The sequence below is a fragment of the Poecilia latipinna genome, unplaced genomic scaffold, assembly GCF_001443285.1.
Source record: "Poecilia latipinna isolate Pla-1442-1.1 unplaced genomic scaffold, P_latipinna-1.0 Scaffold357, whole genome shotgun sequence".
NCBI classification, from domain to species: domain Eukaryota; kingdom Metazoa; phylum Chordata; class Actinopteri; order Cyprinodontiformes; family Poeciliidae; genus Poecilia; species Poecilia latipinna.
Genome location: NW_015112973.1, coordinates 255,986 through 271,769, shown reverse-complemented (window position 1 = coordinate 271,769; position 15,784 = coordinate 255,986). Strand labels below are relative to the sequence as shown.

The following is a 15,784-nucleotide window of genomic DNA, read 5'->3' as shown; positions in this document are numbered from 1 at the left end:
TGTAAACGTAAAAGTCCTCGGTTAGATGGGACCGAGACTGACATTTTTAGGAAACAAACACTCCAGGTCTCAACCTCATGTCATGTCATGTCATGTCATTGAGACCATGCTGTGCATAAGCCCTTTAAAATGTCAGATCGTTTTAAAGTGCAAATAAAAATCTGATGGGATGTGCAAGCAAAGCACAAAATGACCGTGACATTGGTCCGACAGATAGAGCCAAAACACAACGGAACTGAAAACAACCAGACTCCTTCTATGCAAGTCTAAACATTACAGAAGACTAAAGAAAAGAGAGCATTATGGACAAAGATCGCTCTCTCTGAATGCTCAAATGTTTGAAAATGTTACAAGACTAAAAAGGTTGGAAATAAAGTCCCCACTTTCCAAGTTTGTCAATAAAAGACAAATTTATTTTTATGTTGGTTTTTTTGTATGCATCTTTACCAGGGGTACCAATAAATGTGGCCAGCAATGTACAATGCAGAAAACATGTTAGCCAGTAATGTTGCATATTTACATATGCACACCTCAGTTTTAACCCAACAACTTTAGATCACATTGAATAAAGATTTTTACCCTAAAGCCTGTTACTTTTAGCTGCAGCTTCAGGCTAATGGCCCTGAATCTCTGTAAAATATTAGTGGTCACTGAGTTTTACCACTTATTTCCTGTTTCTTACCACTTCAACCCAAGAAAATGTGAAGAAATTAGTCATTACCGGGGATACGTATCGTCTAAAATAGTAGTTTTAAAATGTCTCATGAAGCCAACATTACTTTAAATATGTAACTGTGATTTTAGAGCATGTTCTCAGGCTCATACATTGTCTGCGCCTCATCTTCTGCCTTCAACTCTATTATAAAGGAGGTTTCTATTCTCTAAAGTAGCTTAACTTCAAAGTCAAACAGAATAAATTATTTTTAAATCAAAGCACAAAACAGATAATAAAGATCCTTTTTTTTATGATGCCTCAGTGTGTCAGACTGCATCTACTTTTAAAAACAAAGTTGTTCAGTTCAGACAGCATCCCTGTGTGCAGCTAAGATCGCTCCGTTCCCCGAAATGCGAATGTGCTGCCAAAATGCATTAAACGGGACATAAATCAAAATAATGGGTCGAACAAAGAAATGTGTTGTCTCCTTCCTATGTTGCATCGGAAAGAGGAAGAGCTTCCTGGTAACAAACGTGTTGGTGTGAAACAAGGCTTCGGCATAATAGCCTCTTTGTCCGTTGATTCTTACGATTCGGCCCCCAAAAAACAGAAACCGTGTCTGACAACAATTAGCCAGGATGAAAACGTGATCATCTTTGATCAATTCCTTATTTTAGTTTCACTCAAATGCTGCTAAAAATAGTCAGAGTGTGTGAGTGACTGCAGTCGTACCATGGCTGATGTCTTACCTCATTAAAATAAGCATGAGCACTGTAGTCATTTATAGGCAGCCCTACTTACATAATGTTGCTGCTGTAAATATTTACTGTCTCCAATTTGACTGGCATTTGCAAACAGCTTCAGTGTTCATCTTTATAAAGCAATTCCTTCAAAGTTTGTTAAAAAAGAAAAAGCTGAGCATTTTTCAGAAGATGTTTTTAGCACCTTTACTCGCAAAATTGTTAACGTGTTAGCTTTTTTGCCTTGCATACGGTAGAACTGGCTACCACTTCTACCTTTTTGTTTCTAGAGTCAAACATTTTGCCAGTTGTTTTTTTTTTTTTTTCAGATGCCCTTAGGGGCCCAATCTATCCTCCCCATCAGGTCGAATTAGTTTAATAATCCTACCATGGAAAGTTTTTCTTAATATTTTTTTACCCTTTATTGACATTTACCAAACAGGAACTGGCAGAGAAAGGGGGGGTTTCTCAAGGTCGGGGACTCGCCATTGAGAAACCACACAGAAAGCATTTTGTATGTTTACCAAAAAGTTCATTTATCATATAAAATTCCAGTGAAATATAGATTGAAGTTGTAACTTGGCAAAATGTGAAACATCCTAAATCTCTAAATAAATACTTTTGCAAAGAGCAGTGCACTCACAGAATGAACTAAGGAACTCAACCACAGGAAGTCAGAAACAATAGAAATGTGTTCTAATAAAGGCAGGACGTGAAATTTATTGTTTCAGGGGCAGTCTTGCAAGAAAGAAAATATTTTAAAGCCTTTTTTGCTCTTCAAAACCTACCGCAACTCGAACCATTCTCTATGTGGGGCATATATTTTTAAATTATTAACATCAAAAAACCTCAAAAGAAGGGCCTGTTTTTACACTCCTGTAGATCTAATGGGTTCAGTAAAAGCACGCTTACCATGTAATCGCACACCGGAGAAAAGGCGTTTGTGCCGCAAACGTAGAGCGTGGTGTCGTTCACGCTGTGCAGCGTCCGTATGTAGTTGCGGCATTCCACCTGCAACAACAACAACAACAAAAAAAAAACACCATCAGAGGGAACGCCAAGGTCGGCTTATCATTAGTTCAGCCCTCAAATCACAAACGTGCCAAACATGTACAGTTGCAACGCGTGCTGCTCAGAGCTGAGCTGCTGATGGGCAAAGGGTCAAGGACGTGAATGTGAATGGTTTCTCACTGCGTCTTTATTTGGACGTTCAGCTCAAAGCTATAGGCACAGGACTTCAAAGAGAGCTCTACATGCAGACTTGAAAAGGAAAAAAGAAAGACAGAAAAAAAACCTAAACTCATATAAATGATTAACACAAAGTGCCCGAGGCAGCAGTGCGGTTTTCAGGCAGGCCGTCCTTTAGGTTGCATCCTCGCTCCAGAATTAGATATTAGACGGGCTTTGCTTTGGAAGGTGCAGGACAAACCTCTGCGTGTTTTCCCTTGTATGTGCACTCCCTCTGCTTCTCCTCGGTGACTCGCCAATACACCTGCATCGACAGACAGAGAGGATCCTGTCAAAGCATGCGGTAATTGTCTTGCAGCCCTGCAGCAATTTTCCATTTAAAATTGTTTTGTTTGCCTTTAACAGGGCTGTCATTCCATTTTCGCTCAGAATGCTGATTGAGCCGCACCAGTGGTACTCTTGAATCTGCTGAAACTTTGCAAAACACTAAAAATACTAAGCAAAAATCTACAGTTTTGTTGACTTCAGTGGAGCTCTTGCAAGTTTTGTCCCATCAACAAACTTTCTTGCTGTTTTTTCTTTGTTCTTTTTTTTTTTTTACATGCACAAGACCCCAAATAACAATACAAAATCTCCCCTGAATAAAACAGAACTTAATTTTATTTTATTAAAAGTCTAGACTCAATTATTTTTTTTTTTACATACACTATAATTTTATTTTTTTTATGTAGTTTTATTTTCGTCAGACTGCTGTGCACTGAAGATCTGTCTCGTGTTTCCGAAACATTCATTAAACAGGAATATCAGTGAATTACGTGGAACATCAAATCATCAAATCGGTTTTCTTTGCAGCGATGTCTTGTTTATTCGTTTTCTCATGTTTAATGATTACCTCACAACCTTGGGCTAAAAGTTTAATGTTCAATTAGCAGACAATGAACTCGTGGAGAGGAGGCGCCATCAGTCCAAGTTTAACCTCATTGTTGAGGTAGTGAGTCTTTATCCATGCAGACAGAGTGTCTGCATAGTGTATAATGAGACTGAGTGACTTTAATATTTGGTCAGTGCTGCAACATTTAAGTAGCAACTGCATAAATTACATAGCAAATTGTGCTCTCTATAGTTATCAGACGGAGAGGAAGGTGATGCCAGGACATTAGTTACCTGAAATAACACGAGACAAATGCGCAGCACCTGTGATGTAGGTATCAGAGGTCATAAGACATTCACGGACTGAGAGGAAACAAAACACAATAAAGACTAAATCTTATGACAACAGCAGCACATTATTTGTGTTTTTTTTTTTTTAATAATTCAGTAACCTGAGTCAATGGGAAAGTCTGTAGGTCAATTCTCCCATTGTTTTCCTCCACACCACCATAAACTCGCCTACTTCTAAGGGGTCAAAGTCTACAAAAAAAAAAAAAAAACTGTAAACTGCTTCAAGCAACCAGGCAAGTCCAGCCTTGAGTAGCTCACTAAATATTTGATCTTCTGGCCTAATCACTGCAGTAAAACGCCATAAAAATTCAACAAAGGATTAACTTTCTTGCTGCAGCATTTCGCCATGCAGTAAAAAAAGAGCGAGATAGTGGGAAATGCGGTTAATATGTAAACTGCCCTGCAGACATTTTCCTTATTCCAGACGCAATAACGCTGCACAGGTCCTCACCGCGGCCTTTTGGTCCGAGATGTTGTTCATATCCAGAGCGTAGACAGCCTCTCTCGCCCCCAGCAGCACCACACCCAGGTCGTCTCTGATCAGCATAGTTGAGTAATTGAAGATCCCATCTTCTTTGAACAAATTCAGGTGACCTGGGCAGAGAGAAAAAGTTTGCACTGCTTCGCAATCGCCTCGACTCCTCGTAAAAAATAATAAAAAAAATGCTCTCACAGCAAAAAGTAAAATGCAAATCTGTTGAGAAACTAATAAACTTGTCACTTGCAGCAGAAAAGAGAAGAACGTAAAGCAGCTAAAGCCTTCCATCGGGATCGTACATCATGCGTAAAATATTCAAATGCATGCAACGAATCAAACTGCTCCAAGTTCCCGTGTCTAATGGAGAGCCGGTGACTTACTCTGGTAGTCGACGGTCTTCCGTGGGACGCAGTACTGAGCGCTGAGCGGACTGAAGTAATGCTGGAGCATCAATCCACAGACGATGCGTAGAGTTAAGAGAAGAGACATGGCTCGGGGTCTGGGGTCGGTCGACGAGCAGAGGAGCCGCACGGTCCAGCTCTGACGCCCAAAAAAAGGTCACAGGTAGCGCATGGTTGAAAAACCCCCGAGTCTGGATGGATCCTGTCAGCAGCTTATTTAGATGTTTAACCAGGACTCCAGCCTGAATTGGTTCAATTTGAAGTTGAAGAGAATCTATGTCGGCGTTAGCCTCCAGCGCAGAGCTAATGAGCTGCCGGTGTCCTCTCTGGAAGGAGGAGCAGGAGCCATGCTGCCCGGCTAGAGCTGGGGGATGGTGGAGGACTTCATTCTCAGGGTTCTGCCAAAGATACAAGATGTATGAATAATCAAAGAGTGGGGGGGGGGGGAGAGAAAAACAGAGTTTCTCACTGAATTTTAAAAGAAATTCTTAGAGATATTCCCTCAGAAACTGAAAAGGCAGCAGCTTTGCCTCCTACGCCTCATTTCTCTTCACTTTTTTCTGCCGTGATGTGCTTGAATGCTGGTGGATAATCACTACGCAGGGAGGACAACCGGGGTGAAACGAGGAAGCTGATTTTCTATCCTCGACAAAGTTTGAACCCAAAACGGATAGATGTGCCGCGCCTCGCAAAAGTATTTGTACCGTTTAAACCACAAATCTGTCTGCATTTTATTAGTACTGCATGTAAGAAGAAAAAAAAAATCAACATGATTTATTTATTTTTTACAAATAAAAATGTGGAAAGTGTGGCCGACTCAGTGTTTTGTAAAAGCACCCTTCAGCAGCAAGTCGTTTCAGATGCGTCTCCTACCAACATTTAGAGTTGAAATCTTTTGGCAGTTCTTCTGTACAAAATAGCTCCAGATCAGTCAAATTAGGAAGTGAGCAATAATTTTTTTTATCTGACTACATCGTGAGAACAATACATCAAAATCTTAGGAAATTTATCACGATAAACGATACGTGATAAATGCCCACTTCTATTTGCTCTGTCACTCACACTCTCAATAAAACATTGAAGTTTGTACTTTTCTTCTGGCAGAAAAGGAGAAAAGTTCAAGCTCTTTTTGCAAAGCACTGCATGAGCAGATGAAAATCCAGTCTCTAACTTCGGGACACTCTCAAAGGAGATGGATTTAACCCCCAAAAAAGAGAAAAGATCAAAACTGGAGCAGAAAATGACAGCAGCCTCAGAAGATGAAATAAACGGCGTAAGGGAAGGACGACGTCCTGGAAGAACGTGTCCTTCTCGCCGAATTCTGAAGGAGGCATTTATCAGAACCTCGAACTGAACGAACTGAGACAAATGTAACTTTGTTGTTATGAGTCTGGCAGCGCGTACAGCTGTAGCTACAAGTCAGCTTCACAAAGGAAGCCCATGTCAAGTGAAAATCTGCATAGTGCCACTCTGCCCTCCTACCCCACCACCAACACTCTCACAGCATCTTCCTGTCCCCCCCCCACCGCACTCCCTGATAAGAAGCAGCTTCCTCTGGGCTCTGCGGGGTTCAAGCTGCAGAGAGAGAGAGAAGAGAAGTGGAGGGCGGCGGAGGCTGTGGGTGGGTTAGGGGTTGGAGGGGGGCTCAGCTTAGGTTGGGGCATGATGCATGCAGATCATGGCCACTCACTGCGTGAGTGTTACCACTTCTTCCAAGAGTTTGAATCTGTTTTGACTAACTGTGCAGAGCGGCCTCATTCAAAATTCATCAAGGCCCTTTATCCCAGCACACATACCAACACACACACGCGTGCACACACACACACACACACACACACACACACATAAACAAAGCTGACTTGTTAGCAGATGTCGAGGGGGGGGGGAGAAAAAAAAAGGTGGGTAAAAAAAAAAAAAACAAACTTGTGTGCTCAGAAACTGCAGGTTCACACGACTGCTGTGCAACTGTTGCTGATTTTTTTTTTTTCTTTTTTTCTTTTGGCTCCCAGGGGAAAACGTAGGGAGGATGCGACAGAGATGCTGCCTCTGAAACACGCCGCCGAGCCCTCGCCTGTTGACAGACGGAAAAAACGACAGATTTCAAGTTTCCTCGACAGGCAACAACCAAAGAGCGAGCACACACACTCGGCGCTCCCTGCCAAGCTGCCTCGGCTCTCGGTGCGTGTTTTGTGACCAACCACCAGCACACCAGCACACTCCCGCCCTTGTTGTCAGTTGACACAATGGGACAAGCTGCCACATGTGCAGGACAGCTCATCTTCTTGTCAGAGAGGCGACGTCCTGAAAGGAGGAGGCCGAGTGCCACAGTGCTTTACTTTTTTTTTTTTTTTTTTTTTTTTTTTTTTTGCAGCATGTGGCTTCACATGGTGCAGACAGGTAGGAATGGCTGCAATGACAGAGGAGCAGACGTCCCGTGTTCTCCTCTCCTCTGTTTATCCTCACACTCGCACGTCAGTTGTGAGCAGCTGAAACTGGGCTAAAACTAAAACGTCGCTCTGCATTTATCAAGAGTCCATGTTTTACAACAACGCAATGAAAAATGGAAGAAAAACTGCACATGCTTTCCAACTTTTTTCTCTCGTTTGTACAGAAAATCTGACAAGTGTGGCATGCATTTATATCCAAGTCTCTAAGGTGCTAATTTGCAGATCCTCCGTTTGCTGTAATTACAGTTGCAAATCCATCGGGGTGTGTCGCCAACAGCTTTCGCACATCTTGAGACTAAAATAGTTCCCTCCATATCTACTCAGACTGGATAGTCAGCGTCTGTACACAGCAGCTTTCAATTGAGGCCTATACTTTGAATGGACCATCACAACAAAGAATATATTTTGAGCTAAACCTTTCCGCTGTAGCTCTGGTTTTCTGTTTAATGTCATCTTTAAATGCTGAAAATAAATAAATAAATAAATACTCCGTAGCAGTTTCTGCTCGGTCCTTCTTCCCAAAACATCTGACTAGATACTCTGTTCCAGCTGAAGGCAAAAATCTCCACAGCATGATGCCGTCAACACTGTGTTTCACGGTGATGTTATATTTAGCATTTATACTGCAGGAAAAGTATAAGAGCGACTGATCAAAGCTCTTTCTTTCATGAGTTCAAGTCTCATTGTAAACTTGAACTGGCCATCCTCTAAAGAGGCTTTTTCACCCGATTAGGGGCGTCAGAGTAGAGGTGGCTGAATACCACAAATTTCATATTTTTATGGGCAACCTTTAGTGAAAACCAAAATAACATAAGCATTTCTGCATCATCACATCAAGTCTTTTTTTTTCTATATATTTTTCAAAAAATAACTTGGCTGCTAATACATTTATATATTGTTCCTATATAATACGAGGTTTATAAAATAATACTTATTTCCCTACACTTTTAGTGCTTGAAAACTGAAGTCAAATTCCTCAATTGAAGCCAATGAAGCTATTTTGTTTCTGATTCCTGTTCACGTTAACGCGCTCACTCTGTGTTGATCTGACCCATAAAGTCCCAGTAAAATGCACTGGGTGTGAATACCTTTGCACTGCACAGCTTCACCTGACAGCTGCCTCAGGAACTCTTAATTCTTAGACTTTTCAACGGGGCTCTTTTGTTTGGGAGCAGCTCATCGACGCGTCACTCCCACACTTCAGTTTGAATCCAAGCAGCCGCAGTTTCAGTGCTGGCATCAGATTTCGGTCAGACGCCGAGTCAGACCTCGTCAGGTCAGGTGAGGCGTCACGGTGAGCTCAGTGCAGTTTGGTTTGCTTCTGACTCACATTTAGTTCCCATAGACTTTTTTTGTTTTGGCTGCAGATTTAACTTCCTGTCAACCACCGCTAACATTTTCCACAAAGGGTTTTGTTTTACCGCTTTGTCATTCTTAGCGTATTATACGGCTAACAATGAATGAGCCTCATCTTCGAAACTACAGGTGACCGGGGATGAAATCTTATCTTTTATGAAGTGTCACGTGTCTCTCTCTTTAGATCTTCATCCTGCTGAAGGAAACATGATCTCCTCTTACTGCTGAATACTTAATTACCTCCACCAGCTACAGTTGACCACATGACAGAACTTTATTTCCTGAGAGAAGAAGAAGAAAAAAAAAGTTGACACAAGTGGCAGCAGCTGTAATTTTGTAGAGATCTTAGCTTTGTTACTTTACCAGCAACTCCTTTCAAGGAAACCAGATACTATTCACGAGAAAATGACTTTTGTTCACCTTTTGTTAAAAGTCAGCGTCACCGGTGCCAACGTCAAGATAGCCTTGATATAATAGAATAATTCACAGCCTGATTCAAAAACTGGCTAGCTTCTGAGTTTTACAGAAATATAATTTTAGGATTTTCTAAACACATTGAGCATTGTAGTAAATAAAAATCCTTCTCAGCTCTAATTCCCGTTCTGGGTGGCGACAAAGTTTCTGACCCAGATCTTTGACATTTTCTGTGGTCAAATTCTGATCTCACATTTGGGTGATGTATTTCTTTAAAGTGTTTTATTTAACTTCCTTTTCCTCTTTTTTTTCCCCCTGCTAATTAATCAGGAAGGGTCCACCCATAAAGTCAAACATAGTGAAACAAGCTTATGCAATGTCTTTGTCAGACAAAACTGTTCAACATACAGAAACGTTCATTAATAAAAATATGTTTTTATTAATAGCTGGCTAAATCCAGCTATTTGTAAATGAAGACCTGCAGATTTGAGCAAAGTATTCATATATGTAATTGGTTATTTGTTCAGTGGTGGAAAAGAAACGGTAAAGAAGTAACATTTTTAGTTGTCAGGCATAGACTGACACATTTTGAACCAAAATGTCCTGGTATTTTTAATAAATAAAATGTTTTTTTTTTTGAAGAGCTTATGGGGCATGCTTCTCAAGGCCCACAGCATCACAGGTCCCTCCACTTGTCTTAGTAGCAGAAGTGATGTGGTTCACTTCACTCTTAGTTTTCATATCCCAGACCCACCAAATTTTAAGAGTCATATTTTGCTTCTACAATAAAAGATGAATATATTTTTAGGTTTCAGTGGATCGTTACAAGGGGTACCAATAAATACGACAGACGCCGTACTGTAATTATTTAATTTTGTTTCCTGTTTTTTTTTTTCCCCCCACTTTGAATCATGTTTTCTTTCTTTGGCATCTTAGAGAGCAAAGCAGCAATAATCCAGCGCGACATCAGGTGCGTTCGTCTGGGTTTCCACGTCAGAAGAAACGTTATGAAAGGCAGGTGTGAAAACCGATTCTTCTGTTTACTGGATCAATGCTGATTCCTGTGCAGCCGGTCAAACCTGCTGACAGGCCTGAGAATAAACTCTCACTTTAAACCACAATCTGCCAACAAAGGTGGGGGCTTACTCTGAAGGACGACTGGACTTTCCAAAAATGAGAACAAAACCAAAAAAACAGAGAGTGACTAAAACCACTTCTTTGCCAGTCTGTCAGCTCACCCCCGTGTCCGCTGGTGGGTGAGCTGAACACCGAGACGCAGTTGTGCTGCACATGAACTTGTGTCTGAGGAAGCCCCGCAGCCGTATCTCTCCACACTCTGACCACTTGAAGCACGATGATATTTATAGCCTCCGCTTTATCTACAGAAACCTTCAGGACAGATTGCTGGTACAAGCGCAGCGGTTTGCAAAACTTGTCCCATACCGCCAGAGCCTCATTGCAACCGTGGACTTCAATGAGTCTTATTGGGATAAATGTAAAGGTGGAATTAAATTATACACTGCTTTTATTTTCTTAAGCGATACCCCTAAATAGGACCGAGTGCCGCCAGTTCCCAAGTGATCGCTCTCATGGAGTAATTTTCAATCCAACATTCAAAAATAGAAAGAGCATGGCACAGCTGCAAACCTACACACGTCATGGCCGTCCACCTGACCCAGCGACTGGCAACATTCACCTTCTGAAAAGAGTGACACAAACTACCAAAAAAGAAATTTGTTTTACGGTTAAATTAAATATAATCCACCATTTTATTTTGACATATGCAACTTTAGAAGTGCAGACCTTTGACCTGAGCTGGCAGACTGGCCAAAGGCGAACTAAATCTGTGATTTTTTTTTTTTTTAATCCACTACAAAGCTTCATGTATAACATGCATGCTGCAGCTGTGAACACAGTGCCTACTGTGAAGCCAGGTGGCGGCAACATCATGCTTTGTGGATGCTTTTTAGACAACACGGACATGGAAACTGATAAGATTGGAGATAAACACAGCACAATGTAGGGCAGCACAAAGACGGGTTCTGCTCCCAGCAGGACAACGACGTTAACATGCGTGGAAATCATTAGATCAAAGTATATTGAAGCGTTAGAATGGCCCAGTCAAAGTCCAGCTGAGAACTGAGAATCTGTAGGAAGATTTAAAAAACTGCTAATTAACAGACGCTCACTGTCCATCCTGACAAAAATGTCAGGCTCTATAAAACGGACTGAATAAACGTACACACCTGGCTTTTTTTTTAATTTTTATTTCCATTTGCAAACTTTTGCAAATCCCCAAGCGTCCTTTTCCTTCTGCTTCACACAATTATTGTTGGTTTGCCTCAGAAAACTCAAACAAAAGCCTGAAAAAATCTCAAAGGGTATAAATACTTTGGCAACCTGCTGCTTACGACAGTAAACTTCACAGAGCAGGCTTGAAACATGTACAGACACGCACGTTGTGTTGCCAACCAGGTGAGTCACAACACGTCGAGATAAAAAAAAATTTAATAAAATATATATACTGTGTTAACAGTCAAAGAGCTGGAGTGAGTCACGCCAGCGTAGGCACGGACTTTAGAGTACGATGTCTTCATACGGTGTATCTGCAGGGGCGAGGCCGTGACTGATGGACATGACTAACTGTTCCACAGGTCGGACGCCATCACTGGATCACTTGCTTTTCTGTCCGTCTTCCCGCCTGGCTGCAGGCCCGGCGCTGATGTCCGCTGGCAGGCCGGCGGCCGGCCCGCTGGCGTGCGTTGGCTCTGGTTCACTGTTCCATCACCGGGGCCCAAACAGGAAGCCTGTTGTGGGAGGGAGTTCACCTCTGACACTCTTGTCACAGACGCCGCTGTGAAACAGTCACTGGAAAACACAACCCAGTTCAAATCCGGGTTGTATTGTTGCAAAGGCAAGCTCGGATTTTGCGAGATAATAATAATGATAGTAATAATAACAGTGACAGCGGGTTGTCAGGTTTTATTTTGATATGCAGGCGAGCTGAAGGCAATCCTTTAAAAACACGCTGTGCGCACAGTTCGTCCCGGCCTGCTGCGACACGTATCATTAGCTCTAAGCCACCAGACAACTAACAGTCATTACCGCATTAAGACAACAAGGTCTAGTAGAAATGCAACCAGTGGAATAAGATCCTCCCCTTATTTTGACAAATCGCTCATCATTGATCAGACAAGCCTGCCCGAGTGTAAACGTCCTTTGGAACAAAAAAAAAAAAAGAAAAAACACACACACACACACACACAAACATATAAGCACGCACACACACCCAGACAAGTCGCAGCAGGAGTGTAATCCCGCAGGGCAAACTTGTGACAGACGAGAAGAACCAGAAAACAAAATCTGGGGATTGTGACATTTTGAAATGTTCTATCGGGAGGAGCAATGATTTATTTCAGGGTTGAGAAGGGAGCCACGGAAAAAAAAATATCACAAATCAGCCTGCTGGGTCTGCATGTGATGACAACCTCCAGCAAAAGGTTTTCATCATCACAGCTTCACACAAATGCACATCAACAATTATTTCAATTGCTGATAAAACAGTGTTGCATATAAATAGTTAGATGCACCAATCAAAGGGAAGAACATAGGAGGAAAAATGTTCATCAAAGCATATGTTGCTAATGTTTATTTAATGTTTATTACACCTTTTTTTTAATCAATCGACTAACAACTTAGCTGCAAAACTAAGTTGTTAGTGGTAGTAGTTCTTTGTTCTGGAGAACTTAATGAAAATTTTAATAATTTTCATCATTGGTCCCTGGAAGATTTAATGATGCTTTCTCCAACTAGAACATTATCTACATAGAACTGATTCATTTATATGCGTTTATTGCATGGAATATTATCCTAATTTGCTGTTCCGCTCTGTAAACTGTAAAATAATCTAATTTAATCAGATTATTTTACCCGGTCAACTGATGTACAGACACCTGTCACTTTTTTTTGCGCTCCAAAATATTTCCAAAACCATCCTTTTTTGTCCTCCCTTTTTTGACGCAAGCAACGGAAAAGTGTAAAAGCTTTCTTTAAGCCAGCTGACTGGCAGTGCGCACCAACAAGTCAGGGAGGGTCAGATTACCTCTGGTGAATACTCAAAATGTCTCTGGCACTTTCTCCGCCATCTCATCTCTAAGAAAGTTGAGCAGTTTTGAAACCAGGACTGATAAAAACCTCGGTAAACACCGACGACAACGACCAGCCAAGTTACAAACAGAACAACACCAAGAAGCTCAGTTTATACCGATTTTCCCTCCACAGTGACGATGAAGTGACTGAAGTAATCCGGGTCTCCTGGCTAAATACTGATGGCAAGCTGCTGGAAACAATAAACTAATTTCAGGTGAGGAATGAGGCTACACTAGCAGACGTAGTTGCAGAGACTGTAAGCTGGTACCATCAGTCACCAAAACATGTTATGACTCGTTCAGATATCAGTAAATGAGAAAAGATGCCAAATGAAACTACTTAATAGGCTGAGCTGGGTTTATGAGTTCAAATTTACACACAACACCATTAAGAGGGTTTTTTTCTTCCCCCCCGAAACCCTTTCTTTCCGCCCTACTGTTGTGATTCTCACTCATCTGAGACCTGGAAACCACTTAACAACGCGAGTCTGATGGGCCTGCCTCATAGAGATGACTTCTAAGAAGTCATTTAAGATCTTGCGGCATCAGGAAACTAAAACCCCCCTCTGCACAGCGGCAGCATGCATCATCTCCAGCTAGACCACAGAGTACCAGTACATGATATGTTGAGTTGTGCGCTGCACACACACACACACTGATGTCAGCCCACTGAGCTGCAGGGTGACAGCTAAACTGGGCCATTCTCCCTTGAGAGAAAGTGCATCAGCAACACTTAATGTATCCCGTACAGATTTACATCATGCATACGCCCACAGCGTTTCCACTATCTAGTGTTGAATTAATCCTTTATGCAGAAATGTAATTGTCCAAAAATATTTGAAATATGAGGTGTGAATTTTGATTGCAGGATTTTACAAAATACATTAAAAAAAAAAAACAGAGCTGACTCTGCTTTATAGTTATTTGGGTTACTGACAAAGAGGCGCAGGAATCGAGCTGATCAGCTAGAATTATTCAAAAAGATACGGCAGTAGAGTCTGAGGCATTTGTGCTGCTTCGGAGTTGTAAGATGTTTTAAATCCTGCCTAAATTCTTTTATCTGACTGGTTTTTGTGTGTAAAATTAGAAGACGTCACAGTCATGCTACCTCAGCACACACAAAGAAAGTCTTACTTCTGACTGACGAGCAATTACTTTCTTTTTTCTTGGCAGGTGATGCAGTCGTTCAACAGGAAACATGGTGGGGACTTGAAAATCATCTTAATGAAAGAAATCGACCACACCCTGTGGGTTTCCATAAAAATAATCTCTGAAGCTCTTTGATAGTGAAATCTGGCCATTCCTGCTTGGTCTGCTCCTTTTCAAAAGCTGTGCTACGTTTCCAAGAGCTGTATGTCAAACCATATGAACTCATCTAAAAAGAAACTTTAAAGAAACCATTGAAATCATGCTGAGATAAGGTATGTAGGTTAACATTTTGAGATGTTACTCAACACAAAACCTGTCGTGATTCAAAATTTACAAAAGATTTTACCTACTTCTTATATTAAAAAACTTCAGATATTGCAAAAAGCGTTAAACCACAAAAGCAATGTTTGATTGGTACCACATATACCCGTTTTAGTGATTAATTGACTTGAAAGTAATTAGGCAAAAAGGTTGTTTGAGATTGTAGAAACTCATACTTTTACCATTACCAACCATTTTCATTCACTTTTTATTAATTGCATAACTCCGTTAATTTTAAGTGTATACTGATAACCATTTTTTGTCAAAACAGAACTAAATAAAAACACAAATAACATAAATTTATAAATTACATTCTTGGTATGCAAACCCTGTTCTTGACGGTATGGCTCAACTAAACCAAATGGAGAGTAAAAAAAATATATAAAATAATTTTAAAAAATATATCTGGATTATTCAGAATAACTGCCTTTCGTGACGTCACCAGAAGCAGGCATGTATGCAAGGGTATCTTTTAACATGTCTGCATAACGCCGTGCAATAACATAAAAAAAATGGACCCGAACATGTCTACCAGGTGGCAAATTACACCATAAGAGTTTAATTAGTCCGACAGGCAAACCTGACCAGAAGCTTTAAATGCCCCCTCATTACCCCAAATGTACTGAATATGATGTTTTCAAAAACAACAACAATAATATACTTATTTCTTGCGTTTAATCAAAAAAAAAAATATCTCGTAAAAGTAGAAATGTGTCTGGGGAGGAAATCTGTGTCGCTCGTCCAGCTGTGCTGAAACAGCTCGTCCTGATGGCCGCACTGCTCTGGCAGTCCTCCAGCAGACTCAGCGCGTCTCCCACTGAAAAACTATCCGCCAAGTGTTTGGAGGCATATCCCACTACCGCTCACTCCAGCTCTCCTCTGCTATTATTAGATTTCTTTATCCCGTAATCTGTAAATAAGTCCGGGAATAGACGGCACGGTGTGCGTATCCCATCCGCACCTCGGTTTAAATCCCACATGCCCAGCAGCTCCGTGGAAACAGCCACAAAAATAGCACAACACGCGAGACACAGAGTGGAGCCAACCGGCACTGACACAAACAAGTCCGTAAGTCCCTGGATCGGACTTACCAGTATTCCAGCTGCCGGGATCTACATGGAAACTCCTCACAGACTGACTCGGTTCAGATTGTTTCAGGTTCCGTGTCGGCTCTTTCTGTACCACCTGTAACGCTCAGCCCACACCTAGTAAATCCTGCAGGGAGCGATAATCCAGAAGAGCCAGCGCCAGATCACGTGACTACAC

The 15,784-nt window shown here is 41.4% G+C and overlaps 1 protein-coding gene and 1 long non-coding RNA gene across 2 annotated transcripts in view; both read right to left on the bottom strand.

The window, feature by feature from the left end:
- The window catches only part of LOC106949677 (semaphorin-4E), a 23,668-nt gene extending 7,884 nt beyond the window's left edge, over positions 1–15,784 (bottom strand). The window contains exons 1-5 of the mRNA XM_015036101.1: positions 15,610–15,784; positions 4,663–5,081; positions 4,256–4,398; positions 2,825–2,887; positions 2,308–2,406 (exon numbers count right to left, since the gene is read on the bottom strand). Of these exons, the coding sequence (XP_014891587.1) occupies positions 2,308–2,406; positions 2,825–2,887; positions 4,256–4,398; positions 4,663–4,771 (414 nt within the window). The 5' untranslated portion in view covers positions 4,772–5,081; positions 15,610–15,784. The remainder of the gene's footprint in view (positions 1–2,307; positions 2,407–2,824; positions 2,888–4,255; positions 4,399–4,662; positions 5,082–15,609) is intronic.
- LOC106949679 (uncharacterized) lies at positions 3,434–4,248 on the bottom strand. Its single transcript, XR_001425426.1, has 2 exons — positions 3,906–4,248; positions 3,434–3,816 (listed from the first exon to the last, which is right to left on the bottom strand). It is a non-coding gene; the product is annotated as an uncharacterized LOC106949679 (long non-coding RNA).